At 45.7% G+C, this 27,994-nt stretch overlaps 2 protein-coding genes across 3 annotated transcripts; one reads left to right on the top strand and one right to left on the bottom strand.

Moving 5' to 3' along the window:
- Positions 1-271: 271 nt before the first annotated feature.
- Positions 272-6,862, top strand: Cenpt (centromere protein T). The gene is made up of 13 exons (XM_036187601.1): positions 272-384; positions 1,703-1,793; positions 1,915-2,002; positions 2,116-2,212; positions 2,321-2,457; positions 2,592-2,628; positions 2,819-2,970; positions 4,405-4,605; positions 4,789-4,941; positions 5,499-5,592; positions 6,262-6,432; positions 6,514-6,618; positions 6,697-6,862. The coding sequence occupies exons 1-13, from the start codon at positions 272-274 to the stop codon at positions 6,818-6,820; spliced, it is 1,563 nt and encodes a 520-aa protein (XP_036043494.1). The 3' UTR covers positions 6,821-6,862.
- Tsnaxip1 (translin associated factor X interacting protein 1) lies at positions 6,124-27,751 on the bottom strand. Of its 2 annotated transcripts, XM_036187597.1 has the most exons (16): positions 27,645-27,751; positions 24,755-24,836; positions 13,716-13,828; positions 13,441-13,567; positions 12,590-12,683; positions 11,530-11,726; positions 11,070-11,205; positions 9,967-10,136; positions 9,726-9,885; positions 9,519-9,649; positions 9,274-9,399; positions 8,967-9,119; positions 8,738-8,847; positions 7,737-7,863; positions 7,532-7,638; positions 6,124-7,325 (listed from the first exon to the last, which is right to left on the bottom strand). In XM_036187597.1, the coding sequence occupies exons 1-16, from the start codon at positions 27,686-27,688 to the stop codon at positions 7,082-7,084; spliced, it is 2,121 nt and encodes a 706-aa protein (XP_036043490.1). In that variant the 5' UTR covers positions 27,689-27,751; the 3' UTR covers positions 6,124-7,081. The 2 variants fall into 2 exon arrangements, with proteins under 2 accessions (XP_036043490.1, XP_036043491.1); XM_036187598.1 differs by lacking the exons at positions 13,441-13,567; positions 27,645-27,751 and having other exon boundaries at positions 24,755-24,800.
- Positions 27,752-27,994: the final 243 nt, after the last annotated feature.

Below are 27,994 nucleotides of genomic sequence, written 5' to 3'. Positions count from 1 at the left end.
GGGATTAAAGGAGTAAGCCACCACCTCCCGGCAATCCTTAATTTTTTTCATGAAGAAACAATGAGGTTTCAACTGGTTACAAGCTTTTGCCCAGGTTTAATGTGAGATGGCCTCCAAAACCAATTTGCAATCTCCTTACACCCGGCTCCCAGCTGTAGGACTACAGTTCCCGTGGGGCCATGTGGCAGAATCGCGAGACTTGACTCGAAAGAGGCGGCGGGAAGGCGGCCCTTGCTGCAGCTACAGCAGTTAGGAGGGGTGGGTCCTGAGCATGGCCGGTCGCTACAGTCTCGACACGGATCAGACAACACGCACGCTCCTACGGCGCGTGCTGGATGCAGCAGATTCGCGCACCCCGAGGCGACGACGGAGTGCTCGTACTAAGTATGTGAGAGTGGGGAGTGGTGGCTGTACCTACCTGTCTGGAAAGGAAACTGAGTCTCGGTAGAGTCCGAGACGCTGAGATCAGACTACCTCCTCCTAATCGAATCGGACTCGGCTAAGCTGTTGTATCCTCACCCGTGGAGCTCCACGGAGACCAACAGTGCTGGGTCACTCGAAACAAAGGATAAGGCCCTGTTTTCTAGGCTGTTCCACTCAAGTCCAGACCGAGGTTGTCCTGACATCTACCCCTACTTCCAGATGACTTCACCTTTCCTAACACACAGGCCTGCTCTCTGCGGCTCCCAGAGATCAGCAGGCAGGAACTGAAAGGATGCTTTTCTAGAGAACAGGGCTTCGTCCGACTTTTCGGAGTGTCTCCAGGAGGCTTGTGAGGAGGTACCGAAGCTGGCATCTGCCAATCTGGAAGAATGCCATCCTTTTCGAGAGGAGAGATGTTAATGATAAGGTGTTTCTTTTTCCCCATGGTACTAGTCGTTGATCCCAGGGCTTTATGCCTGCTAGTTAAGCACCCTACCACCCAGCTACATCTCCAGCCTTTTTGGTATTTGAGACAGGGTCTCACGAAGTTGCCTTGGCTTGTCTTGAAACTTGCCCAAACAGGTTTTGAAGTAGCCCTTCTGCCTGCACCTCCTTGGTAGCTGGGATTACAGGCTTGGTACTACCTAATCCTTCCTCATTCAACACGTGGTATTTATTTATTTACTGCTTGTGTGTGAGAGAGTGTGTGTCAGAAACCTACGAAGTCAGTTCCCACCTTGCACCAATTCAAGATGTCAGGCTTGGAAGCAAGTGCATTTACCCACTGAGCCTTCTGGCCAGCCCCTGGGCTGTGTTTTACACCTGTGGGTAATGAGATGAAACAAGATGAGCAGCACTGGTAAGACCTCTGACACACACTGGATTGGAACAGTAGGGCTAGGGTGACCCGTGTAGAACTAGCTTATTGTCACACCTTGACAACAGCCTGAAAGGTAAAAACACTTCAGTCTCCTTCTTGGATTGTTACTTTCAAGCTTGGAATAGCATGCTCTTCCAACGTGTTCACTGTGACTAACCCCTACTCATCTTTCATTACTCTGCTAGGCCAGTCATAGTCCCTGTCTGCCCATACTCAGGGCTACCCTCATCCACTTTCTTGTTGCCAAAGCTAGAAATAGGGACTATGGAAGGTACAAGTAGTTTCTGGGACCCTCCCCATGAAGGGAGAAAGCTTTAAACCACGATCCCTACATCCTCTAGATCCCCTCTCCCACCGTGGACTTCTCAAAGCTGTTGTTTTGTTGTGTTTCTTACACAGTGCACAGAGAACTCTGCTTCAGACACCTTCCTCCAAGAAGCAGGGTGGCCAGACAGAAACAAGTGCCAGGAGGCACTCCTATGGCACTCGGGTAAGTCCTGCCCACTCCACGAGTGACTTCTGGAGCATTGACGTCAAGTCATTTTTGGTTTTGAAGCCTAACGAGGAGTTCTCAAGGCAAAAGTACAGACTGGTGGTGCTTTCACCCATAGTCAGGTGGCAGATTGGCTCATGTTCAAGCCCACGGGCACCTGGAGGAGCAGACACCCCGGACTCTGCTGAAGAACATCTTACTAACTGGTAAGTGGGTGTTTAGCCCGCCAGTTAAAAGTTGCATGCTAGTCTAGTGCTCAGTCATGTGGCATCCTCTGCTAGCCTGCTTTGTCAGCCCTACCCTTTCCTTTCTTCTACAGCCCCAGAATCGTCTATCGTGATGCCAGACTCAGTGGTGAAGCCAGTACAAGTACCAGAGATGGTGGAATCTTCCAGACGGGAAAGCAGTCCGGGAAGGTACACAGAATGAAATAAATCCCTTCATGGGCTGAGCCACCTCTTTGGGGTCCCCAGAAACTAAAATTGGGCTTTCTGACACCTCTGAGACAAACTCTATCCTTATAGCCTGGAGCTACAACTTCCTGAACTGGAACCCCCCTCAACGCAGGCCCCAGGTCTCCCAGCCACTGGCAAAAGGAAGCAAAGGCTGCGATTGTCGGTATTTCAGCAGGAAGTGAACCAGGGCTTGCCTCTCCCCCAAGGTGAGTCCTAGGACACATTGTGCTGTGCTGTCCCTCTTCTCTGGGGAGGTTGAAGAAACCTGAGAGAGCCCCCAAGGGCCCAAGTAACTCACTATAGATTGTTCTTTTTATACTGTCTTACTGGGCACTGGCAGAGCCACCTGGGAACGCTGATGTTTCATCCTTGACCAGGTACTGTTTGTTCCCTGTTCTGGGATTTGATGGAGCAGAGGCTTGGGGGGAGTGGTGTTGACTGATGGAGTCTTGCAATATTCCTACTGTTAGTTTTCGCCTTACAGTGTGGGGACCGTATTCTAAGAGATGTGTTCCTTTGGGGAAGTGGTGTCTCAGGCTTTCTTTGTGTCTGTTTCCATCTTAACAGCTCCTTCAACCTCAGCTTTATCCCACCTCTTCAGTCACAGTCAATGAGGAGACCTGGTCTGGCCCGCAGACGTCCCATACGCCGACCTGTGGATGTACGTGCTCTTTTGCAGGATCTGGAAGATAAGTCCTTGACCTCATCAGCTCTTCCAGGTAAGGTTGAGATTTCCTCTTCTAGCTTAGGGAGAAGCTACCACTCTATGACAGGAGGCGCTACTGATTTTAGGGTTGCTCCACTTTTGGTGAGGTCAAGGACACTGTATAAGCCTGACCAGGCATCTATGAGGAATTTCTGCTTTCTTTACAAAGTGCACCTGGCACTTTGGTGTATTAGTCAGGGTTCTCTAGAGGAACAGAACTTAGAGAATGAATATGAATATTATATAATGGATAATACACACACACACACACACACACACACACACACACACACACGTATGTGTGATTTATTAGAACGGCTTATAGGCTGTGGTACAGCTAGCCAGCAATGGCTTTTACCAATGGAAGATCCAAGAATCCAGTAGTTTGTTAAGTCCACAAGGCTGGATGTATCAGATGGCTTTCAGTATATGCTGGAATCTCAAGGAAGTAGTTCTCCATTGCCAATGAAGGAATGGACTCGTGTGTGTGTGTGTGTGTGTGTGTGTGTGTGTGTGTGTGTGTGTGTGTACACAAGAGAGAATAAACAGGCAAAGAGAGTAAGCTTCCTTCTTCCATGTCCCTATCTAGGCTGCCAGCAGAAGGTGTGGCCCGGATTAGAAGTGGGTCTTCTTATGTCAAATGATTTAATTAAGAAAAAAATCCTCACAGGTGTGCTCAGTCATTTGGATTTTAGTTAATTCCAGATGTAGTTAAGCTGATAACCAAGAACAGCCATCATAGCTAGGCTTGGGAGCCTCCCAGAAACTCGGGAGGCAGAGAAGGGGAATCTGTGAGTTTGAGGCAAGCCTGGTCTATGGAGAGAGACCCTTCTCAAAAACAAACAAACAGCTAGGTGGTGGTGGTGCATGTCTTTAATCCCAGCACTCAGAAGACAGGCAGGCAGATCTGAGTTCAAATCCAGCCTGGTCTAGAGAGGGAGCTCCAAGACAGCTAAAGCTACACAGAGAAACCATGTCCCGAGAGAAAAAAAAAAAAAGACTAGCTTAGCCTTAGTGTCTCTGTATTTATTGAACTATAGAGCTGAGGGTAGAAGGAAAGGGGCATACTATGTTGGCTAGAGCTTATTAGTAAAACAGGTTTCAAGGTGAGTTAACACTAAGCTGGATCCTGATTCCAGAGGACAAGTTCACTATGCTCGAGGAAAGTCCTGAGTAGAGGAAGAAGTAGACAGTTGAGGCATAAGTAAGTGGTTTTGCAGGGGTGGAAGGAAGCAAGTTAGGGAGGCCTGGGAATGTCAGAGGAAGGACCAGGAGAAAGAGCAAGAAGGGCAATGGAAGACAAAAGCCTTAGAGTGAAGGTTATCTCAATCTGGAGGTCACTTAGGCAGAGAAGAAGACCCTTACATCTCACCGCCTGCACCCTGACAGCCCCAGGTATTAGCAGGTGGGCCTCGAATACAGAACTGATCTGGCTCTTGATCTCTAGGTGACGCCCATGGAGCCTCTGTTGCTGCTCTGCCAACGGATGTAGTGCTGGAAGACACCCAGCCTTTCTCACAGCCCTCGGGTAGCTGCTCCCTGAGAGTGCATCATTCTCTGCCCATCCTTTCTCACTCTGGGGTTGAAGGTGCTGAAAGAGTTGTGGGCTGCAGGACAGAAAGCTCTGGGAGCGGGCTGCAGGAGCATGGTGAGTATGAGGGCAGCTGGCTGGGAGCCGGGCGCATCCTGGGGGAGAGGCAGCACAGGTAGTTCCCTCCTCCAACCCATCTGTGTGCCCCAGAACCCCTGCCTAGGAGTTCGTCCTCACCCAAGAGCAGTCAGGCTGGCCAGGAGATCTCAGTCACTGCTGCCTCACTTGGTCTCCCCTCAGTGAGCAGAACTAGCTCTGGTACTGCTCCTTTATCCTTCTTGGAGCTACAGCCTCAGCCACCAGAACTGAGAGAAGCAGTAGGATCCCAGGAGACTGTGGAGGCCAAGGAGCAAGAAGGCTCTTCAGGGGATGAGGATACTCCTGGCAGGCCAGGTAAGAGGCCTAATGTAGCATCGACAGGTTAATGTCACTAGCTTGTTAGGTCCTACCATACAGAAGAAAATTTGCCTGGGCTGTTTCTGGGAACAGGTAGTTTTAGAGACCAGGGAGAATATAAGGGGAAATCACTTGTCTAGAGCTCTATAAGGCCCTTAAGAATTAAGAAAAGGAAGCTGGGTGGTGGTGGTGCATGCCTTTAATCCTAGCACTCTCTCTCTCTTTTTTTTTTTTTTTTTTGCCACCCCCCCACCCCCGCCAGAGCTGGGGATCAAACCCAGGGTCTTGCGCTCTACCACTGAGCTAAATCCCCAACCCCAATCCGAGCACTCTTAAGGCAGAGAGGCAGGTGGATCTCTGAGTTTAAGGCCAGCCTGGTCTATAGAGTGAGTTCCAGGACAGCCAGGGCTGTACAGAGAAACCCTGTCTCAGGAAGAAAAAAAAAAAAAAGGAGAGAGAGAGAGAGAAAGAAAGAAAGAAAAAGAGACTAGACCTGTACAGCTATGTGAGATGGTCAAGCCTGAACCCCTTGTGACACTATTCTTTCTTTTTAGCAAGTCCAGAGTTAGCCTCCAGTGCCTATGACTTACTCCAGACTGAGCAGCCACATGGGCTTCTTGAGCGGCCCCCACCACCTGGAGTTGCACTGTAAGAAACCCTTGTTGTTGGGAAGGGGATGGCATTGTACACATTTAAGTTCTAGATATGCAGATGATTGCTAAGCACAGCAGCTCAAGCCTGGTAGTGATGGCCTGCCTCTCTGTCATCCTGGTGTCTGTCTTCAGGAGTTTAGAGGAGCCTGGGTGAGGGAGAAGCTCCTAGGTCAGTATGTAATCCTAGAAGGTTTCCTGAAGGACATTAGCAGGCTTGGCACAGGCAGTGATGGATTCCTGACTGGGAGAGACTATCCAATTTGAGACCTGAGGTTCAACAAGCTGGAGCTGGTACCTGCATATATGTTGAAGCTAGTCTAGGATATTGGAACAGGGTCACAGGGAAAGAACAGGTTGTTTGTTTGTCTGTTTGAGACAGGGTTTCTCTGTGTAGCCCTGGATGTCCTGGAACTCGCTCTGTAGACCAGGCTGGCCTTGAACTCACAGAGATATGCCTGGCTCTGCCTCCTGAGTGCTGGGATTAAATTTGTACGCCATCACCCCCTCCCCGACCCCATCTCACCCTTGGCTGATAGTTGCATTTCTTATTCAGTCTTCTTAATGAGCACCAGTCCCAGATTCAGCAGAGCTAGCAGGACTTGTCCTAAAATGAAGAGCCTTCCCAAACGGCAGTTCGGTCACTTCTGTCTGCTCCTGTCCTTAGTTCAGAGCCTCTGGAGTCTGTGCCAGCCACGCTTCCTTCCAGGAAGGGAACTGCAGGTGCTAGGCACCGCCAAGACCCCTACAAGGCTGGACTGAGCCACTATATGAAGCTCTTTAGCTTCTATACCAAGATGCCTGTGGAGAAGGCGGCTCTCGAGATGGTGGAGAAGTGGTGAGTCTAGCATGTGAGTGGGTAGAAGTGCCGTCGCATAAACAGACTGCTCAGCCTGCTCTATCCCACCCTTCTTGGCAGCCTCGACAAGTATTTCCAGCACCTTTGCAATGACCTGGAGGTATTTTCTGCTCATGCTGGCCGTAAGACTGTGAAGCTAGAAGATTTAGAGCTGCTGTTACGACGGTAAGTGGACATCAAAGGGAGGCTGAGCATGGGGGTGCTGGTGCTGATTCGGCCTGACCTTCCTTTCCTCTGATACAGGCAGGGACTAGTCACGGATCAAGTCTCGCTGCACGTGCTTGTGGAGCGGTACCTGCCCTTAGAGTACCGGCAGCTACTCATCCCCTGTGCATTCAGCGGCAATTCTGTCTTCCCTGCCCAGTAGTGGCCAGGCCTTAACACTTGCCCTCTCCCTACCTTGGACAACTTGGACCCACACAATCATCAAGGTCTCCTTCTCATCTCCTAGCCCCAATAAAGTCTCACAAATGGGTTTTTCTGCTTTTTGGTACATGTCTGCCCAGATCCTTTTACCCCATACCCCAACACTTGACTTTCCAGCCAGCCTGGAAGATATAAATTTAGATAAATAATTTTATACTGGAAGTTTAGCAACACTGGAGTACTTAAGTTGCCCATGAGGTTTCTAGCTTGTTGGCTCTGGCTCTCCTCGCAGTCCTACACGCTTGATGTCTGCCATCTGAAGCCGTTCAATTGCAGTCTCAAGTTTTACTACAATTTCCTCCTGCTTTTCATCATCCTCCAAAGGCAGTTCTGCCACAGGGAGCTGAAAGGCCTGGCTCAGATAGTTGCTCAGCGTCTGCTTGTCCAGGCTGGGATCGATGTTCATCAGGGCCACACGCATCTTCAATAAGTTCACCTCATCGGGGCTGCCCCACAAGGAAAGAAAGACAGGTTTGCAGGTCTGAGCTCTTCTCTCTGTACTCTGACTCAGGTACCCATTTTTCTGTCAGGTTGAGTAGTTTATAGTACCCAGCATTGTGCCCATTGCATGGGGAGACTCTGGCACCTGAGATGCTATCTGATTGGGACTTGCCAATGGCGGAGAGGAACTCTGGGGCCCAGGGTCACTCACAGCTCTAGGCCCAGATCCTGCTTCAATTCTTGCAAGTATGCTTCCTTTTCACTGTCATACTGTTCCCGCAGCTTTTGCACAAACGGCTCACTCTGGCCCTCCTCATCCTATGGAGTGGGGTGTGGAGAAGGCAGGGTGAGGCCATATTGACTGTAGTTTAAGTAAGACTAGGGAAGAGAGTGGCAAGTTATGTGTCTCCACCCACCTCAGTAAACAGTATTCGGTAGTTGAACACTTCTGTACTGCTGATGTCTGGACCCCAGCCTGCTGCCTCCATTAGCTCCTGAATTTGGTCTTCCTTCTTGAGAGGAAAAGTATTCTTGAGGATGGTGCTATAGGAAAATAGGAATTCCAATAGGGCCTGACTGATTAAAGCTGTCTACTCACCTTCCCATCCCCACTGGGCCATCCCCACTAGTATTTCCATAGGTATCTATCTATCTATCTATCTATCTATCTATCTATCTATTTACTTATTTATTTATTGAGTTGAGGATCGAACCCAGGGCCTTGCGCTTGCTAGGCAAGCGCTCTACCACTGAACTAAATCCCCAACCCCATATCTATTATTTATTTATTTGTATTTTATGTATGAGTTTTTTATGTATTTACGTATGCATATATACCTGCATGCCAGAAGAGGGCATCATATCCTATTATAGATGGTTGTAAGCTACCATGTGGGTGCTGGGAACTGAACCCAGGTCCTCTGGAAGAACAGCTAGTGCTCTCAACCACTGAGCCATTTCTCCAGCCCTCCACAGGTTTTTTGTTTTTGGAGTCTTTGAACTCAATGATCCTCCTGCCTTTGTCTCCCAAACTTTTTGTTTTGCCTTTTTTTTTAATTGGTTTTTTGAGAAAGGGTCTTTCTATGTCAATGGCCTAGAACTCACTCTGTAGCCCAGGCTGGCCTCGAAACCACAGATAGTCCAGCCTCTGCCTTCCGAGTGCTGGAATTAAAGGCATGCGCCACCAATGCCTGGCACGTTTTGACCAGTTTTGTTCTAGGCTGGCCAAAATTAAATGACCCCCTGCTTTTATCTCTCAAGTGCTAGAGTTCAAGGCATGTCCCACCACAGCCGGTGAGGACAGCAGTTTTTGAGGCTGTGGCCCTTCCTGTGAGGCTCCCCTTTTTCCTGCATACCTGAGAACCTGACTAGCCAAGATAATGGACTAGAGTTTGGAGTGGCCTGGCTGGCCTCTTACCTGAATTGCTCCATGGTTATTAGCCCCTCATTCTGAGTGTCAACGTTGGCCATCTCCTTCTGCAGGTGGGACAGTGTCTCCATTTGGTTGATATATACACTCTCCAGCTTCTACAACAAGGGGAGCAGTTACTAATATGCTGCTTCCTAGAGTGATGGGGCAGAGCCATTGTGCTGGGGACAAAAGCCATTTCTATTTGGCTAGGGAAACCGGTAGGACCTTAGCTCACCTTGCCTATCAAGACTGCATAGAACTGACTCATGATCTCATTGGATTGAAAGAGTTTGATACTTTCAAAAATGGTGTAAGCCCAAGCTATGGCATCATTGATCCCAAAGCGACGCTCCAGAAAATTGAAGAAGAAATCTGGAAATGACTCTTTCTGTAGGGTGAGAATATTTGGTTAGTATGTCCTGGGCTTGCTAAGCCCCCACCCTCCTCCCTACCACCTTGAGGGAACTCCTTTAAGGACCCTGAATCTGAAGGCTACACAGAGGCAATTATATTATATTATATTATAACCAGTGAGAGCTGACCTGCTCCTCTGCAATACGTTCCTTCCAGGCATCTACAAGGAGATTGACCACCTCCTTCTTGCTCGGCTTCTTGTTCTCCACAGGGCCATCAAACCGAAGGAAAGCAGGGACAGATTCCCCAAAGCCCTGAAAGGTGGATGTCAGCTCTCAACTGGACCCTTCTGTTGCCCTGTGTCTACACAAGAAAGGGCCCCAGATAGTTCCCCCAGATTCTTAAGTCCCCTCTGGTTCAGGGACTCTCCTACCAGGCCAGGGAAGAAGTCTTTCTCCCGAAGCAGACCACTGCCAATCTCCTCCAGCAACACATCCACCAGCTGGTCACTGTTCTTTCCTTCAGCCAGCATTAGCCAGCGTTCTGCACCCCCTAATATGATACCTGCCGGTAGGGAGAGGAAGTTAGAATCCAGGCCATGTCCTTCAGCAGGCCCTGGGGCCCCTGCAACCATCATTACCTTCACATTTGGTCCAGTCAGGTCGAGGGGTGGAGGTGCGAAGGATCTCCTGCAGCTCGTGATGGAACTGGTCCCGCTCCTTCAGCGTGGTCATGTGCAGCTGCAGTAATAACTCGTGCTCCTTTCGGACCTCTTCATAGTCAGCTCTCAGACTTTCCAGCTGTAGACAAGGCGATTGGTCCTAGCTACCCACTTGCTTGACCATACCCTACCATGTAAAACCCTGCCTGCCCACCAGCACCTGCTCTTGAAGTTCCATGTTGGTCTTCTCCTGCATTTCAAAGTCTCTCCTGGGTACCACATCTCCGAAGTTGGCTTTCATGGTGTTGAGTTCCATCTGAGTGCGGGTCAGGTCTTGTCGGGTCATCTTCAGTGCCAGCGTTAGCTTCACAGGGTCCTCTCCCCAAACACCTGCCAGGGTCCCCCCAGTCTGTCATCTTGGCTCTGGGGTTTGTACCCAGGGTTGGGTTAAATATTGCTTGGGGCATGCCCTCTGTATGAATAGACTGGCCTCCATAGGCTCATAGGTTTGAACAGTTGGTCCCCAGTTGGTGGAACTGTTTGAGAAGGATTAAGAGGTGTGGCCTTGTTGGAGGAGGTGTGTAATGGGGGCAGCCTTGAGGTTTCAGAAGACTCAACTCACTGCCGTTCCCACTGTGTTCTCTGCTTCCTGATTGTGAATCCATATGTGAACTCTCTACTGCTGCTCTAATACCATGCTTGCCTGTCTACTGCCAATGCTCCCTGCCATGACGATAGAATAATATTCTTTTGGAACCCTAAGAGCCAAAGAAATTCTTTCTCCTGGCTGAGCGGTAGTGTCGCACACCTTTAGTCCCAGCACTTGAAAGGCAGAGGCAGGCAGATCTCTGAGTTCGAGGCCAGACTGGTCTACAGAGTCCAAGATAGCCAGGGCTACACAGAAAAACCTTGTCTCAGAAAACCAGAGAGAGAGAGAGAGAGAGAGAGAGAGAGAGAGAGGGATGGAGGGAGAGAGAGAGAGACTTTTCCTTCTTTAAGTTGCCTGACTCTCTGTGTTTCATCACAGTAATAACTAATATACCTTCTCTCTTGGGATTCTTTGGGTCTACAGTATCTCTGCCTTAGTAGAGAAGCCCAGGGCATGTGGTGCCAGGCTTCACTTGCCCACAGTCTCAGCCTCCAGCAGTGTTGAAGTTCTCTACTTTATTCTGTGATTTTCAGTCTACCTTAAAGGAGCCTCAGCCTCAACCAGCAGCCCAGACCTCTCCTACCATCTATGGACACAGGATAATAAGATACTAGGAATGTAAATGGTGCCAGAGAGACTTCAGCACCTCAGTAGAGAACCCGGGCTTGGGTTACCTGGGGACTGGGCTAGTGACATGTCTTCCCGCTGGTAGCGCAGCTCATTCAGGTCCCCAATAAGAATCTTGCGGGCATCTCGCTCAGTAAGGTAGCGAAGGTACTCCTCAGCCAAGCTCTTCCTCAGTTTGGTCACCTGCAGGGGTGGGGCAGCAGGGATATGACAGTACTCAGTGACTCTTGGTCACGACAGGGCTGTGGTTGCTGCTTGGTAGTCCTTGGGTTTAGGAAAGGGAAAGTGGTCCTGCCTGAGAACCTGGGTTCAACCCATGGAGAGTTTGCTGGCACTTGGAGCCACGTTGGAGTCTATGCTGAGCACTGCAGCAGGGCACAGTGAAGATAGCTTCAGGCAGAAGGGTAGGTGGGGTTAGGGATAGCCTCAGTACTCATGAACACACCAGGCTACAGGTAGAGCAGGAACTTGGGGACCTTGTCAGCATCACCCCTTCCATTCATTCACCTCACTCTGCAATGAGATCTTCTCTTCATTCTTTTTATCAATGAGTTTTAGCAAATTCATCTTCTCTTTCTTGAGCAAGGAGATTTCGTACTTCTCCTCAGCCCTCATGGCCAGGATCCTCTCACTGCAGTCCTCGTTCATACTGACAATCTTGGCCTTCAGGGGCTCCAGGGACCGAATTTTCTCCCTTTGGTGGGCTAAGCAAAGACAGGTGGGCTGGGTGTAGTGCACACACCTCTGATCCCAGCACTCAGAAGGCAGAAACCAGGAGGATCTCTGAATTTGAGGCCAGCCTGCTCTACAACTGGAGCTCCAGTACAGCCAGGGCTATGTAGGGAGACCCTGTCTCAAAAAACAAATAAAAAAAGACAGGTAAAAAAGTTCTTCAGGGGGCCACAGAGAATAAACAGCCAGGAGTCACAGATCCTAAGGTCACTGGGTGTTTTGCCTACCTAAGTGTCTGTGAGACCTGTGTGCCTGGTGCCTGTAGAGACCAGAAGAGGAGGTCAGATCCCCTGGAAATGGAGTTACAGATATTTGTTAACGAGCATGTGGATGCTGCAGTTTAAACCCAGGTCCTCTGGAAGGACAGCTACTGCTGTCCTTTTAACTGCTGAGCCATCTCTCCAGTGCCTCTCCACACTCGTCACACACTTGTTTTTAAAGGAGGGTAAGGGTAGGGATGGAGATCTATGGTAGAATGCTTGTTTACTATATGTGAGACACTAGGTTCAATCTCCAACCATGCAAAAGAACAAACAGACCAGGGGTTGGGTCATGTTGAGGCTTAGGATCTTTCCCATGGAGAGGCTTAGGAACATGGATTCTGTAGCTGTAACCTGCTTAGCACTTTCTGAGCAGGCGAGGGATCCTCTTAGAAGGACTTCCTTTCCTGGGATTCCTTCTATTTACTACAGATTGCCTCACTGTCCTGCTAAAGGGTACAGTTGAGGTGTGCAAAAAGTGACCTGAAAGATCAGTTAGTAGTAGAGAATCAAAAAGTCAGAATAGGATACTCTATTCATTCCAACGGGGGCCCAGAAGGGGGCTGCAGTCTTACCCAGCATCACCTCATATGCATTCTTGATGGAGGATAACAATGGCTTGTATGTCTTGAAATCCTCTATGAAGAACTCAAAGATCTCCCTGTAAGGCTAGCATAAAAAAGGAACCTATCATTTCCTGGCCTGTAACCCCCACCCTCAGTGGGCTCAAAACTTTGCATATGAGACTGCTCGTAACCTGAGTCTGGCCAGGCACCACCCAAGTCTTAGTACCATGGGGCTGGAGAGGAGGGACAGGTATAAAGGCCTTGCCTGGTGCTAACTCTGAGGCTTAGCAACCCACCACTGTGGGCTAGATATGCCATTCTGCCCAAACTGACTCTGGCTGTCCAGGCAGTCAGTTTCTTGCCTACCAGATCCTGTACCCACTAGCCTCTCACTTGTAGCCCCCTCATATCAAAGACCTGTGGGAACAGGACATTGAAGATTCTAGCTTCATGTTCTGAACTCAAAGTGGAAGAGAATATTCTCCTTTCCAACTTAGATTCGGAGAGATTGTATGTGGGATATGTGTGAATGTGTGCCCAGAGCCTGACACATGGTCAGCACTCAGTAAATGCTCCAGTCATGTCAGAAGTCGGAGATTCCTTTTCATTATTACTGGGTCCCTTTCTAATGCGTACCAAGGTCTGAACTGCATCTAGACTGACCATTCTGTTTCTGGTCTAGTTCCTCAAGCTTCTAGTTGTTGCCACCAGGCCAGGGGCTCTGTCCTAGGACAGCCCTCTTTCCAAAGAGGACTAGTTAGAAGATGGAGGGGCCACTTCCCCTGTGAAGGTCTGCGTTACTCAGTTCTGATGCACGAAGTTTCTTTCCACCCTTGACATGTTTGGTCTGCGGCTCTGACCTGCAGCCGCAGCTCTTGTGCAGAATCCGTGCCCAGGTCCAGCAGGAGGAGCTCCTTGCGCAGGTAATTCTCCAGTTGCTCCAGGTACCTGGGCTTGGAAGCGCCCAGGGGCTGCTGCTGCCAGCTACTGCAGAGGATGGTGGGCTGAGATGTCACTCACACCCCATGGATCCTCGTACTTTTGGTCTGGGGCCACAAACTCCACTAAGCTGTATGTCCTGGACCAAGACCTAATCTAGAGCAGCCCATCCCCTGTCAGGCTGGCCCTGGCTTACTTGACTCTTTTCCGGCAGTCCTCCGAACAGGGCTTTCGTTTGTGCAGAATCGTCTGGCCACTGGTGTACGTTGGCCATGGGGACAGGTGGCCACCCATGGATAACTGCAAGGGCTTAAGGGAGGAACAGCTGAGGTTACTATGGCAACATTACTCCCCCTTCCCTTTTCTGGTATTGTTGAGGACGCGACAGAACGACCTCACATGTTAAGGACTGTACTACTGAGCTGTATTCACAGCCTCTTTCCTTTCTGCTCTTCTGCATCCCTCCACCCACATACCCCCGACAAACACACACTTTTGCTATGTGGCCCATGCTAGCCTTACACTTGAGACCTTCTTTCCTCCAGCTCCTGTATGCTGCTGGGATCACAGGTATGTGTCAGCATACCCAGCTATGCAAACATCTTTAATATGGTCCATAATTAAGACTGTGGTCTTTTGGGTATAGACAGTAGGATTAAATCTCGAATCTTCCTTACTAGCAGTGTGACCACAGTGTGCCCTGAGCCTCAGTCTTTTCATTTGCAAAGTCGGGTAAGAGTCGTTACCATTCCAATGCACTGAGGCAAGGATGCCATGGAAAATATAGTGTGTAGTTTACATGCTGTAGTGCCTGCTAGGAACCCAGTAAATGGGAGTTAAACTCTTCTGTAGTCAGTTGGAGAACGCTGACTGCCTGTACTATGACAAACAGATCTGAGTCCTGAAGCCTCAGTCTCTGCCTTTCGGCACAGTAGAGCTAAAGAGACAAGAGAGGAGGCTAAGTCCAGGCTAGTGCCTAGATGGACAAGACAGACAGGACTACAGGGATAAACAAATGGAGCCTGCAAGGTGACTGGTTTGCATCCCTTGGGGAAGGGGGAAGTAGGTGAGGGTACCCTGATGAATGGGACTTCATTTTGAACCATTAGCAGATACATGTGGTAGGAAATAGTATGTATGGGTTGTTGTTTTGTTTTTGTTTTTTTTTTTTCTGTAAATCTTTTCATGAAATACAGCGTAGAGAAATATGATGATTTGATCCAGCCAATCCTACTTTTAGAATTTTATAAATTCGGTCCTTTATTTGTTCTTCAGCATTTTGGAGGCCATTGTAGTCGATCACTGCTGGGTTCTAGAGACCCAAGGGAAGTTGGGTACCACTGGAGTAAGGTGACAAGTGAATTGATGGTCACAAGTCAGCAGGAGGTGCCTGAAACCAGTGAAAGCTGTAAAAGGCAGGAAGTGCCGACTGGGCTGTGTGGGGGAGGCTAGTCATCTCCGAGTAAGATGATTGTGTAGCATAGTTCAAGTGAGAGCATGAAGAAGCTACAGTCACTTGGAGAGAGAGTGTGGTGGGGAGGTATAAAGACTGTTAGGACAGCTCCAACACCTCAAGGAGATGGCTTTTCAAGAGTTAGGAGTAAGGAGCTGATACCCCGTGAGAGTAGGGTACCTGAAGCTCCTGTTAAAGAGGCCTGAGGCACGGAGTCCGGGCAGCTGGTACAGAGGGCAAGAAATGAAACAACATTGTTACACACAGGGCAATGCCGAATGTATACTTGGAGTTATGGAAACAAATTTAAATTCCCAAGTATCTAAAAACAGAACATTGTTGTACAGGCATGAAATGTCTACAAAGAGGCTTCATACAAGATTTGGGAATAAGTGTGGCAAGTCAACTAAAAGAGGAGAAGACCTGCCAGGTGGTGGTAGCACATTTGATCCCGGCACTCAGGAGACAGAGGCAGGCAGATCTCTGTGGGTTTGAGACTAGCCTGCTCTACAGATTAAGTTCTAGGACAGCCTAGGCTACACAGAGAAACCCTGTCTCAAAAAAAGCAAAAAATCCAAAAGGCTATTCATGACTATTATACTATTATTCTCTATATGACAGGAGCATGGGTGATTTTTTTTTTTTTTTTAAGCTGAGGATCAAACCTGGGACCTTGTGCTTGCTAGGCAAGCACTCTACCACTGAGCTAAATCCCCAACCCGATTATTTTTTTAATAAGTGTATTTTTCAAAAATTTCTACAATAAGCATAAATCATCTTCAATTTGAAAAGAATATTGAGGGCTGGGGATGTAGTTCAGCTGTTAAATGCTTGTCTAAAGCAGATCTCTGTGAGCTCAAGGTCAGCCTCATCTACATAGTGAGTTTGAGGATAGCCAGAGCTATAAAATGAGACCCTGTCTTGAAAAACCAAAACCAACCAAACAAACAAAAAGCTTGCATAGCATGCATCTGCCAAGCACTGTATAGTGTTGGTGCCTGCCTGTAATCCTAGCACTGTGTATAATTCTGCATTTAGGTTATAGAGACACAAGCATCAGAAGTTCATGATTATCCTCCACTAGATAGTGAGTTCTAGGGCAGCCTGGATCCTGTTTCAAAAAAATGCTCAGCTCGGGTACATGCCTTTAATCCCAGCCCTCAAGAGGTGGAACTCTGAGTTCTAGAACAGGCTGGCCTATATATCCAGTTCCAAGACAGCCAAGGCTACATCGAGACCTGTCTCAAAAAACAAAAGCAGCCCAGCTATGGTGGAATACACCTTTAATCCTAGCACACTCTAGGCAGAGGGATGCGGATCTCTGTGAGTTTGAGGCCAGCCTGTTCTACAGACTGAAATCCAGGATAGCCAAGGCTGTTACATAGAGAAACCCTGTCTCAAAAAAACAAAACAGAACAGAACAAAAACAAACAAAACAAAACCCCAAAAATATCTTGTGACTCATGCATGTAATCCCAGCGCTCAAGGATCAAAAGTTTGAGATCAGACTGGAATACATTGTTGTGGAATATTAGTTTAAGATGTGTTACATTTGTTTATGCTACAGAATATTTGTTTAATGATGCAAAGATGTGTTGCATTCTTTTATGTTTCATTTGTTTAATTCTGTGAAGCTGTGTTACTTTGCCTGTCTAAAACACCTGATGGTCTAATAAAGAGCTGAATGGCCAATAGCTAGGCAGGAGAGAGAAACAGGTGGAGCTGGCAGGCAAAGAAGTAGGAGGAGAAATCTAGGGAAGAACAAGAAGTAAGAGAAGGAGAAGAAGAGGAAGATACCAGGGGCCAGCTCCCCAGCCAGCCATGGAGTAAGAAGGAAAGAAAGATATATAGAATAAAAGCAAAAAGCCCAGAGGCAAAATATAGTTAAAGAGAAACGGGACAACTTACGTTAGAAAAGTTGGCTAGAAACAAGCCAAGCCAAGGCCAGGCATTTACAAGTAAAAACAAGTCTCAGTGTATTCATTTAGGATCTGGGTGGCAGGCTCCCAAAGTGAGGGGAACCCAACTACATTGGCACCCAATGTGGGGCTGAAATATCCATCTAGGGCCTGAGAAAGCTTATCTTGGCTCCTGAACATTACCAATAACAACTTGTAATCAACTACCAAAAACAATGACAAATATCCATAGCTTGTTGAATGACCAAAAACCACCCATCCTACCTCTTGTGAATGTGGGCATCATGTTCTTAAATTTACTTCCTGATATCTGGGGGTGAAGGCATCTTTAGGGAATCCTGAAAAGAAAAATTTTGGGTCCTGGGAGAGGTAACTATATCACTTGTTGTCTAGTCTCTGCATAAATGGAAAAGTGCAGGGCTTATCTCAAGTCCTGGCTAGAGTAGTCTGTGAGACTGGATCATGTTAGCTAGCCATCTTGAAATTGTCCTGAGCAGTTTGTAGTCCAAAACTGATCTTTGGGTGGTATTTGTCATCCTAATGGCGTTATCATAGTCCTGATGGAATCATCATTGTGGGGTCCCATCATATTTTTGGAGACTTCAGAAATCACATTAAGTCAGATTACTCCTTTTCTTGGTAATTTTTTCCAGGTAGTTTCTCTCCTTTGGATGCTTATTTGTCCAAAGGTCTTTAAATTCTTCAAGATGGTTGTTTTATTTTCCTGAAAAGACAAAAACAAAACCTTTCCCCAACCCTAACTTTGGGAGTTTCCAAATCTAATCTTTATCAATTTTGATTTATGGTTTTCTCCTTAAATTTTTGTTCTATTTTCTAAAGGTGTTTTATCATCCAGAGCAGTATGGTTTCTTACAATAGTCATTAAGTTCTTTAATTGCTCTAGGAAGGAGTTTATTCCACAATGACAGGAAAGGACTTAATGAAATTTGACATGGGGCCTTCAAGAAGCCCCTTGGGGCATTTCCCAATGGCAAAGGCAAGGGATTACTTTGTCTGTCCCTTGTTGATCTACATTCATTAGTCCAATGTCTGCCTTTGCCACACCTTCTGCAAAATCCAGAATGGAGGAGCATTCTGTTGGGATTATTCCTTGAAAAAAACATTATTTCTAGGCATGTCCTGTTTACAGTCCCCTTTTTGCTTGACCTTGTGTGGTGATATTTTAATTGTGCTGAAATGTGATTTTATTTTTATGTTAATAAACAAAGTTTTCCTGGAGATCAGAGGTCATTAGCAAGCCAGGAACAGAAGTTAGGTGGTGATAGCCCATGCCCTTAATTCTATCACATGGCAGACAGAATCTCTGTGTGGTCAAGGACATAGCCAAGTGTGGTGGCATGAACCTTTAAGCCCAGTACCAAACATAGAGACCTGGAGGTCTATATAGACAGGCAGTGATGAGGAAGTCATGTGGCTGGGTTTATAGCCAATGAGAAGGCAAAACAGAAAGGCAATAAAAAGACGAGTCAGACAGGAAGAAACGCTTTCTCAGGGGAAGTGACGGCAGTGAGTGTTAAGTTAAAGATAGTCTTGGGTCTTTGCTAGTGCTCTGATCTCTTGGGCTTTTAACTCTGTATTTGGCTCTGTGTTTTTTATTTAATAAGACTGCTTAGAAATTCCTTTACTACCTTGTTTACCAAAATTGAAATATTTAACATTACTATTTTTCTTCAAACCTCTGGAAATCACCTCTCCTACCAATGGATCTTGCCTTTAATGGCTTAATTACCCTTTTGCACTGTTCATTAGCATTCTCTCTCTGTCTCTGTCTCTCTCTCTCTTTTTGGAGCTTGCTAGGCAAGCGCTTTACCACTGAGCTAAATCCCCAACCCCTCATTAGCATTTTCAAAAGCCAGAGAGCCAATTATTATTTAACTAGTTTCTGAATTTGGTATCATTCTATTTACTGCCAAAGTCAGTCTTTGTAAGACATCAGTCTTTTGAGCCCTGTATAATTTTAGTCAATCACTCAATTTTCTTTCCTACTTCTTCAATTCTGTCCTAATCATTCAAGGCTGCTGCTGTGTGGTATAAAGCCAGGGTGTGGTCATCATATAAAGATTGTCTTTGTATATAAGCATAATAGCCCTCTTCAAGAAGTTGTTCTTGGCAAATTTCAATACCTCTAGCCTTACTCCATTGTTCGACTTTCTTAACCTCATTCTTCCACCAGGTCCTCCATTGTAATTGGGGACCAGCCTCCAAAACTGCTGTAACCAAATCTCCCAGTCTTGAGCAATAATTCTATTACAAGCTGACCATGAGTTTAACATCTGCTTCACAAATATGCAGACAGATCCAGATGGAAAGAAAACCTCTAAACAGGTTAGATTGTATTTAACAATGTGTGTCGGCTTAAGAAAGAAAAGAAAAGGGGTATAGACAGTCAGAAAAAAAGTAAATAGTTTATAAACAATAAATTCTTTAAAGAGAAGTAAAGTAATATAAAAATAAAAAAATAATAATTTGGCCCTATGCTAATTCCCTGAGAGATTCCACCTTCCTGAATGCTTAAAGGAAGCTCCTTGTCTGAGTATCTGGCATATCGGGCGTTAACAGCTTAGATGCAAGATTGTAAAACATTGGTAGTGAGCTTCTGCCCTCTGGGGTTCTCCCATTGTGCTGTAAGCCTGTATTTAAGACCTCCTCCCTCCTTCAATAAATGGCATTTGGCATAAAAAAAAAAAAAAGGAAAGAAAGAAATTGAAGACAGCGATGTTCAAAAAAAGGAAGTGGTGATGATGTCATGGGCCTATGAGGATGCTGGACTAAAGACTATCAAATTGTACAAACAGGAAAATTGTATACTGTGTGAATTATCTGTCAATAAAGATCTTATATTAAAAAAAAAAAGCTCACTCTGAGGAAGGCTCAGATGTACACTGGGATCCTGAATACCCAACGTAGGCACTGACTAGCTAATAAAGACTTTTATGGGCTTAAAAAAAAAAAAAAAGCCACATAGAGATGGGCAGTATACAGGGAATCTGGATCCTGTATGTTGCTGTATTGACCTTGAATTTTTTGATTGCTGATAAGCAAATGACAGTTGCTAAGACACATGGGATTGAAAGAGGGACTGTTGAAATAAACCAGCCTATATACTTAGGAATGCCTTAACTTTAAAATGGAAGTAAAAAAATGTATTTGTCAAATAGAAGTAAAAAATGCTTTGGGGAAGAGTTTATGCTTTTGTTTCCACAGGAAATGAGAGGCTGTGGATTCCTTCAGGGTTAATATGGATCATGTTCGATTGGGAAGACCTCCTGAATCTTGACAGATGATAAATATTAACAAAGATTATAGCTGGTCTTCCCAGGACTTGACTATTATCTCAGATTTCTCAGATACTCCTAAAGATGCCTTCACCCACAGACAACAGGAAGCAGTCTAGAGAACAATGCCTTCATTCCCAAGAGGTGGGATGGGTGGTTGTTGGTTATTTGGTGGTTTATGGATGCTTGTTATCACTTAGGGGAATATAAGATTAAAAAAAAAAAAAAAAACTATTAACTGAGATATTTGGTATTGGCATGAATTTTGGTATATTGATACAAATGTAAAGTTATTTTTGTTATACTGTATACATGTTTCTACTCTTGTTTGGGGTATTGTACTTATGCAGATCATTTTAAAATGCAATATATAGCCAGGCAGTGGTGGTGCACACCTTTAATCCCAGCACTCAGGAGGCAGAGTCAGGCAGATCTCTGAGAGCTTGAGGCCAGCCTTGTCTACAGAGCAAGTTCCAAGACAGGTTCCAAAGCTACACAGGGAAACCATGTCTTGAAAAACAAACAAACAAACAAAAATGCAATGTATAATTAAGAAACGAGGTTAGTAGTTAATCTATAATAACCAAACTTTTAGTCACATTAGGTATATTTTCAAGGTTAAACAGGCATATTTTAGACAAACAGATGATTTTCAAACACTTCAAAGACCTACAGAATATGGCATTTAAGCTGTTTAATAATCTAATTTTTTTCATAAAAATGAGACACTCCTGGCAGCACCAATTTACTTCATAAAAGGATGATGAGTATTGAAGAAACTCCAAATGGAGTTTGCTTTCAATGTGGCAAGGCCATCCATTTGGGCGAGAAACTGCTCTTGCCTTGATTGCTCATGGTATGCCGTACAGACTGGACAAGCGGGACACAGGGAACAGACTGTTTAACTTTGTCAAGACAAGGCAGGACCATCCTTTGAGATTCCTACTTTACAGAAGAGTCTGTCAGATATTCTGTGGGACACAGAGGAAAGTGACTGACAAACTGCCAATACAAGGCCAAAAGTCTTTCAAATTTCCTGCTTTACTGAAAAGTATGCCAGATATTATAGACCTGTGGGCTGAAGATGGATGCCCCAATGCTGCAGAGGAACTTTGGGTGACTGTCCAGGCAGCCAGATGTCTTTGTTGATAAGTAATATTACATCCTTTTGGGATCTTTGATGAAGTTAAAGTCTAAGTAGAGTTATAGTTTCCCTTAGTTATGGTAGAAAGTAAATTAGGTATAAAATTTTGGAATCATTAAGATAAGACAGATATAGATAATGGAGTATGTTCTCTGAATTTGTTAAATACAAATGGACTGAATATTGCAAATGTAATTCTTACTTGATAACTGTTTTTGTTATAAGTAGTTTTACTATGTTAAAGTAAAAATCTTTCATTTTTATTTAGACAAAAAAGGGGAAATGTTGTGGAATATTAGCTTAAGATAAGTTACATTTGTTAATGCTGTGAATATTTGTTTAATGATGCAAAGATGTGTTACGTTCTTTTATGTTTCATTTGTTTAACTCTGTAAAGCTGTGTTACTTTGCCTGACTAAAACACCTGATTGGTCTAATAAAGAGCTGAATGGCCAATAGCTAGGCAGGAGAGAGAAACAGGTGGGGCTGGCAGGCAGAGAAATAAATAGGAGGAGAAATCTAGGGAAGAGCAAGGAGCAGAGAACAAGAGGAGGATGCCAGGGGCCAGCCACCCAGTCAGCCATGGAGCAAGAAGGAAAGAAAGATATATATATACAATAAAGAAAGGCAAAAAGTTCAGAGGTAAAACATAGTTAAAGAGAAATGGGATAACTGAAGTTAGAAAAGCTGGTTAGAAACAAGCCAAGCTAAGGCCAGACATTCATAAGTAAGAATAAGTCCCAGTGTATTTACTGAGATCTTAGTGATAGGCCATTAAAGAGTTTTAAAAAAACAAACAAAAACCAACTAGGATACATAATGAGACTTTGACTCAAAATAAATAAATTAGTCATATGGGGCTGGCACACAACTGTAATCTGAGCACTTGAGGGGTGGAGGCAGGAGGACTGGAGTTCAAGGTGATCCTCAGCTACACCGAGAATTTGAGGTCAGCTTGGGCTACATGAGGCCATCTCAAAAAATTTTCTTACTTACTATATATAAAATAAGGGAAAAAATTCAGGGTTGAGGGGTGGGGTATGGGAGTAAGAAGAAAAATGACTTTTTCACGTGGAGGCTCACACCTGTAATGCCAGCTCTGGGCAGGCTAAGCAGAGCTACTGTGAGTTGGCGGGCCAGTGCGGGCCAAGTAGCAGGAGTCTGTCTAAACGAACAACAAACTTTTTGCACAGTTGGTGGGAGTGGCCTGTAATCCCAGCACTTCACTATCCCAGTGAAAGCAGACACATCACAAGTTTGAGGCCACTGTATCAGATTATCTGAAAACAACAAAAGAATGAGGAAAAAAAAAATCCCAGGAGACACTGGGGCTCAATCTTGACGAGTTTAGAAAGTGTTTCAAATTTTCAAGTGGATAGTAAATGTGCTCTTTCTGTTTCTTCAGCTGAAGAAATCATAGGCACCTTACTGTAATTTGCATGGGCGAATGAAAACTCGAAAAATTGGGGAAGTAGTTGCCTCTCTCCAGGACTTGTTGCTAGAACGCCGCGGTCCTCCGCGTTCCCAGCTCTTTGCTTCCCCCTGCAGGTAAAAACCGGAAGGGGCCCCAATTCTTGATAATGGCGGGAGAAACATCCCCCTCTGGTGGTTGATGACCTCACCGTAGGAAAAAACACAAAAGCGCCTGGACTGCATGCAGGTCTAAACTGAGTTAGGCATCTGGCAGGCAAGTGGTTGGGGCTGGAATTGAACTGGACCTAGGGTGGTTCTCAACCAGTGAGTCTCGACCCTTTCACCGGTATTTACATTACGATTCACAACAGTAGTAAATTTACAGTTATGAAGTAGTAAAGAAAATAACTTTATGGTTGGATCACAACATGAGGAACTGTATTAAAGGGTCTCAGGATTAGGAAGGTTGGGAAGGACTGCCTTACTGCGGCTTCACTTGTTCTCTGCGGGGTTCACATTGCCCTTCTCCTTAGATAGGGGCTTGTCCTTGGCAGTTCCCAGCTTCATAAAGTGTATGGCCTATGTGTTACCAAATCCTCTCCAAGGAACACATTCACACAATGCCAACACACTGCCCACAGTGTTCCACTGTTAACTAGAGCAATAAGTTTTCTCAAATGCATATATATTTAAATTTGTTTACTTCATGTGTATAAGCATTTTGGCTGTATGTAAGTGTACCACATATGTGCTTGGAGTCTGCAGAGGTCAGAAGATGGCATCAGCTCTTCTAGAACAGGAGTTACATTTATGAGCCACCATGGAAGCATCAGAAACAGAACCCAGGTCTTCTGCAAGAGTAGCAAGTGCTCTTAACCACTAAGACATCCACTCTAGCCCCATCAAAGTGGGATGAGGTTATAATTCAGTGGCAAACACTTGCACGGCATGTGAAATCCAAACTAAAACTAAAATACTTAGTATGGTAATAAGGCAGTGGTCCTTTTGTAGTCCTAGCTATCCTGGAACTGTCTTGTAGACCAGGCTGGCCTCACAGAGATCTGCCTGCCTCTGCCTCCTGAGTTTGAGGATTAAAGGTGTGTGCCACCGCCACCTCCTGGCGAGAAGGGGCTTTGAGAGGGATCTATGTATGGCAGGTTAACCTTGAACTCAAAAGCTTCCTGTTCCAATCTCCTGCGTGCTGGGATTAAAGTGTGTGCCATCATACTTAGTTGGCTACATTAATTTTTACACCAATAGTTTTTGAGAAAGGTTGTTAAAGGGATTAAAGGGGTGGTGGTGCACCCCTTTGATCTCAGTACTTGGGACGCAGAGGCAGGCTGATCTCTGAGTTAGAGGCCAGCCTGGTCTACAGACTGCGTTTCAGAATAGCCAGGGCTACACAAAGAAACCCTGTCTCGAAAAACCAAAAACAAAAAAACAAAAAACAAAGAAACTTGCAGCAATTTTCCTCAGCCTTCCAAGTGCTGGAGTTATAGGCATGAGCCGGTCACTGTGCTTGGTCTTTACAAGAGTTGTAAAGAAGAGGAACGAGGAACCAAAACACAACAGAAAAACAAACCCTTGTTCATAAGTATTTATGGAACTCAAGTACTGTATCATACCTAGGGCCATAAAGACAAAAGGGTCCAGTTACAGCAGTACAGGACCTTGGCAGGAGCCGGTGTCACCCTAACACCAGCACTGGGTCTGGTACATGGCAGGTTGGTGAAGAAATGTGGTCCATTCCAGAATGCTGAGTTGGAAAGTGAAGGGTGTTAGGGGAAGGGGCTAAGTCTTTTTACCTAGGACAGTCATAGACAGGTTTTAGATGAGGAGGAACCAGTATGCCCTCTCTCCTCCCCTAAAGCCTGGCAAGCATGGCTTCTGTGAGCTGCCATCTCTGCCTGGGAAGAAACTAGTCTACTGGGTATGTTTTGGGCTGTAGGTAGAAGACAGACAGGTTGTGGAGGGTGACATGTGGGCTTCCAAAAGAAGAGCATCACTGACCAGTGTTCTTCGTTTCTGAGAGAGCTTTCGTTTCTCAACGCTCTTGGCTTCTGTAGTCTCTCCTGAAGATTGTGTACGTGTTCTGCATAGAAAAGAAGCTGTGATGGGTGACAGAGCCTATCGAGGGGAGAGCCCTCCAACTCAGATCCACAGGGCATGGCTCCCCCCACCCCCGCCTTTTTTTTTCTTCTTGAGACAGGGTTTCTCTGTGTAACAGCCCTCTATGAGTTTGAGGCCAGCCTGGTCTACAGAGCAAGTTCCAGGACAGCCAGAGCTACAAAGAGAAACCCTGTCTCAAAACAAACAACCTAAAGAAATAGAGTATATACCTCAGTGGCAGGGTATGTGTGAGATTCAGGTTCAATATCCAAAACTTTTTTTTCCCTCCAAAACAGGTTTCTCTGTGTAGCCCTGGAACTCACTCTGTAGATCAGGCTGGCCTCAAACTCACTGACATCAGACTGCCTCTGCCTCTGGGGTGCTGAGATTAAAGGCATGTGCCACCACTTCCTGGCTTCTTGTTGTTGTTGTTTTTGTTTGTTTGTTTGTTTTGTTTTGTTTTTTTTTGAGACAGGGTTTCTCTGTGTAGCTTTGCGCCTTTCCTAGAACTCACTTGGTAGCCCAGGCTGGCCTCAAACTCACAGAGAGCTGCCTGCCTCTGCCTCCCGAGGGCTGGGATTAAAGGCGTGCACCACCACCACCACCACCACCACCACCACCACCACCACCACCACCACCAGGCTTTGTTGTTGTTGTTTTTAAAAGACACATATTGGAGAGCAATAAGATATAGTGCAACAACTTTATCTGCTCATTGGGTTAAATTAATACCTTTCTCTCTACATTAGTTACTATCCCAAATTCTATTTTTTTTTTTTTTTTTTTTTTTTTTGTATTTTTGATACAGGGTTTCTCTGTGTTGTTTTGGTGCCTGTCCTGGATCTTGCCCTGTAGACCAGGCTGGCCTCGAACTCACAGAGATCCACCTGCCTCTGCCTCCCGAGTGCTGGGATTAAAGGAGTACATCACCACTGCTCAACGACACTTATTATTTTATTTATTTTTAATTTCTAGCTACTTTTCTTATTGCAAATTTTATTATTTTATGTATATGAGTGTTTCTGAGGAGGCCAGAAGAGGACATTGGATCCCATGTGGGTGCTGGGAATCTCACCCAGATCTTATGAAATAGCAGCCAGTGTTCTTAACCACCAAGTCATTACTCTAGACCCTAATATTTAAAGAAAAATTTTAAAGATTTATTTATTATGTATAGAGTATTCTGTCTGCTTGTATCCGTGCAGGCCAGAAGAGGGCACTAGATCTCATTGCAGATGGTTGTGAGCCACCATATGGTTGCTGGAAATTGAACTCAGGACCTCTGGAAGAGTAACTAGTGCTCTTAACCTCTGAGCCATCTCTCCAGCCCTTAAATTTTGTTGTTGTTGTTTTTATTATTATTATGTTTTTCAAGACAGGGTTTCTCTGTGAAATAGTCTTGCCTGTTCTGGAACTTGATTTGTAGACCAGGCTGGCCTCTGTCTCCCTAGTGATGGGATTAAAAGCATGGGCCACTACAGCTCAGCTTATAAGGGATGCAGTGTGTTACTCCATATAGCTGGAAGAAGAGAATGGTGAATGAATATTTCATATTGCCACCAATTAGCTCATAGAAATTACATTGTGCTTTCTTCCTGTGGAATGAAGATTGAGTCTGTTTCATACTCTTTGTGTTGCTAGGGGATCCAGGACCTGACACATTCTAGCTACAGCCTTAGCCCTATTACATATTTTTCTTCATAGGTAATAAGTTCCCTAGATTATGTTTTGTTGGGCAACAGCTCTTCTTTTCAACCTGCCGCCTGTTTCTTGTAGGCTAATTTTTTTAAGCTCTAGATTAAATCATAGCATTGGCATTTCCTGTCACTGGGGTTCTGCAGGCTTTAAAAAATTATTATAATATTATTATTATGATTATTATTTTATTTTTGAGAGGGGATCTCTCCACATAGCTCTGGCTGTAGATGTAACAGTCATTTTTTTTTGTACTAAAATGTGATTTTATTTGTATGTTAATAAATAAATTTGCCTGGGGATCATAGCTAATAGCAAGCCATAGCAGAAGCTGGGCGGTGGTGGCACACACCTTTAAACCCAACCACAAGACCTCCTCATCACTGCCTGTCTATACAGACCTCTAGGTCTTTTAAGGTTGGTATTGAGATTAAAGGCGTGTGTCTCCATGCTGATTCTATCCTTGAACAAACAGAGATTTGCCTAACTCTGCCTCCCAAGTGTTGGGATTAAAAGTGTGCGCCACCAATGCCTAGCTTCTGTTATGGCTTGCTATTAGCTCTGACCCCCCAGGTAACTTTATTTATTAACATACAAATAAAATCACATTTCAGTACAAATAAAATATCACCATACCTGGCTGTCCTGGAACTCATTATTTAGATCAGGCTGGCCTCAAACTCAGAGATCAGCCTGCTTCTGCCTCCCCAGTGCTTTGATTAAAGGCAGGAGCCTTTAGTTTAATTAATTAATGAGACCACTCCCGGTCTTTGTAACCCTTTTCTATTAAGGTAGCAGACCCTGAAAGATTAGAGTTGAGATGAAGTCACCTCCCTTGCCCTTCTTCCAAATACTGGGAATGAGCACAAAGCAGGAAACAACATTATTTAGACACTGAAAGCTTCTTACATACAAGGGCTTCACATATAAGACGCTTCGCTTTTCAATCTTTAGCTAAGATCATGTATCTAATGATAAAGCACGCCTGCACTTTCGGCAATAGAGACCAACAGATGGTGCAGCGGTCTGGATTAGTGTCATTTCCCACTCTGTAAGTACTCAAGTCCTTCCCGCGCTCAGCCCGGCCAAGTACTACCTGGACTTGGAGAAACTGTAGTAACGCGTCCCGGGGCTAGCCATGACTTTGGAGCAGAAACTAGCTCCGTTGCGGTAGTGTACAGCCCGTTGCCATAGAGACCGGCCCCAGAGGCCTCCGCGATGAAGGCGGGGTCACGGCCGCGACACGCCTCCAGCCCCCTCCCCCCCGCAAGAGCGCTCTGGGGAAAGACCAAATAGTCAAGATAGGCTAGGGACCCGGGGACCGGGTGTTCTGAGAGCCAGTCAGTGCAGCAAGTTTGATATCAGTTACAGAACTGAGGCAGGGGAATAAACTGAGACCGTGGACAAGGGAAGTGAGTTTCGAGACCTGGCCACTTGGCTGCCCGG

The sequence above is a fragment of the Onychomys torridus genome, chromosome 5 (genome assembly GCF_903995425.1).
Source record: "Onychomys torridus chromosome 5, mOncTor1.1, whole genome shotgun sequence".
Taxonomy (NCBI): Eukaryota; Metazoa; Chordata; class Mammalia; order Rodentia; family Cricetidae; genus Onychomys; species Onychomys torridus.
Note: the sequence above shows the minus strand (reverse complement) of the source record. Positions and strands in the feature narration are given on the sequence as shown.

Bases quoted from the DNA above. Each gene is read 5' to 3' on its own strand.
- Cenpt (XM_036187601.1), top strand. From the start codon at position 272: ATGGCCGGTCGCTACAGTCTCGACACGGATCAGACAACACGCACGCTC. The intron at 2,003-2,115 runs GTAAGTGGGTGT...TTTCTTCTACAG, and splicing joins GAAGAACATCTTACTAACTG to CCCCAGAATCGTCTATCGTG. The intron at 6,433-6,513 runs GTGAGTCTAGCA...CCTTCTTGGCAG, and splicing joins CTCGAGATGGTGGAGAAGTG to CCTCGACAAGTATTTCCAGC.
- Tsnaxip1 (XM_036187597.1), bottom strand. From the start codon at position 27,688: ATGGCTAGCCCCGGGACGCGTTACTACAGTTTCTCCAAGTCCAG. The intron at 13,829-24,754 runs GTCAGTGATGCT...TCCTCCCTTAAG, and splicing joins CTCAGAAACGAAGAACACTG to CCCTTGCAGTTATCCATGGG. The intron at 9,886-9,966 runs GTGCTGGTGGGC...CCTTGTCTACAG, and splicing joins ACATGGAACTTCAAGAGCAG to CTGGAAAGTCTGAGAGCTGA.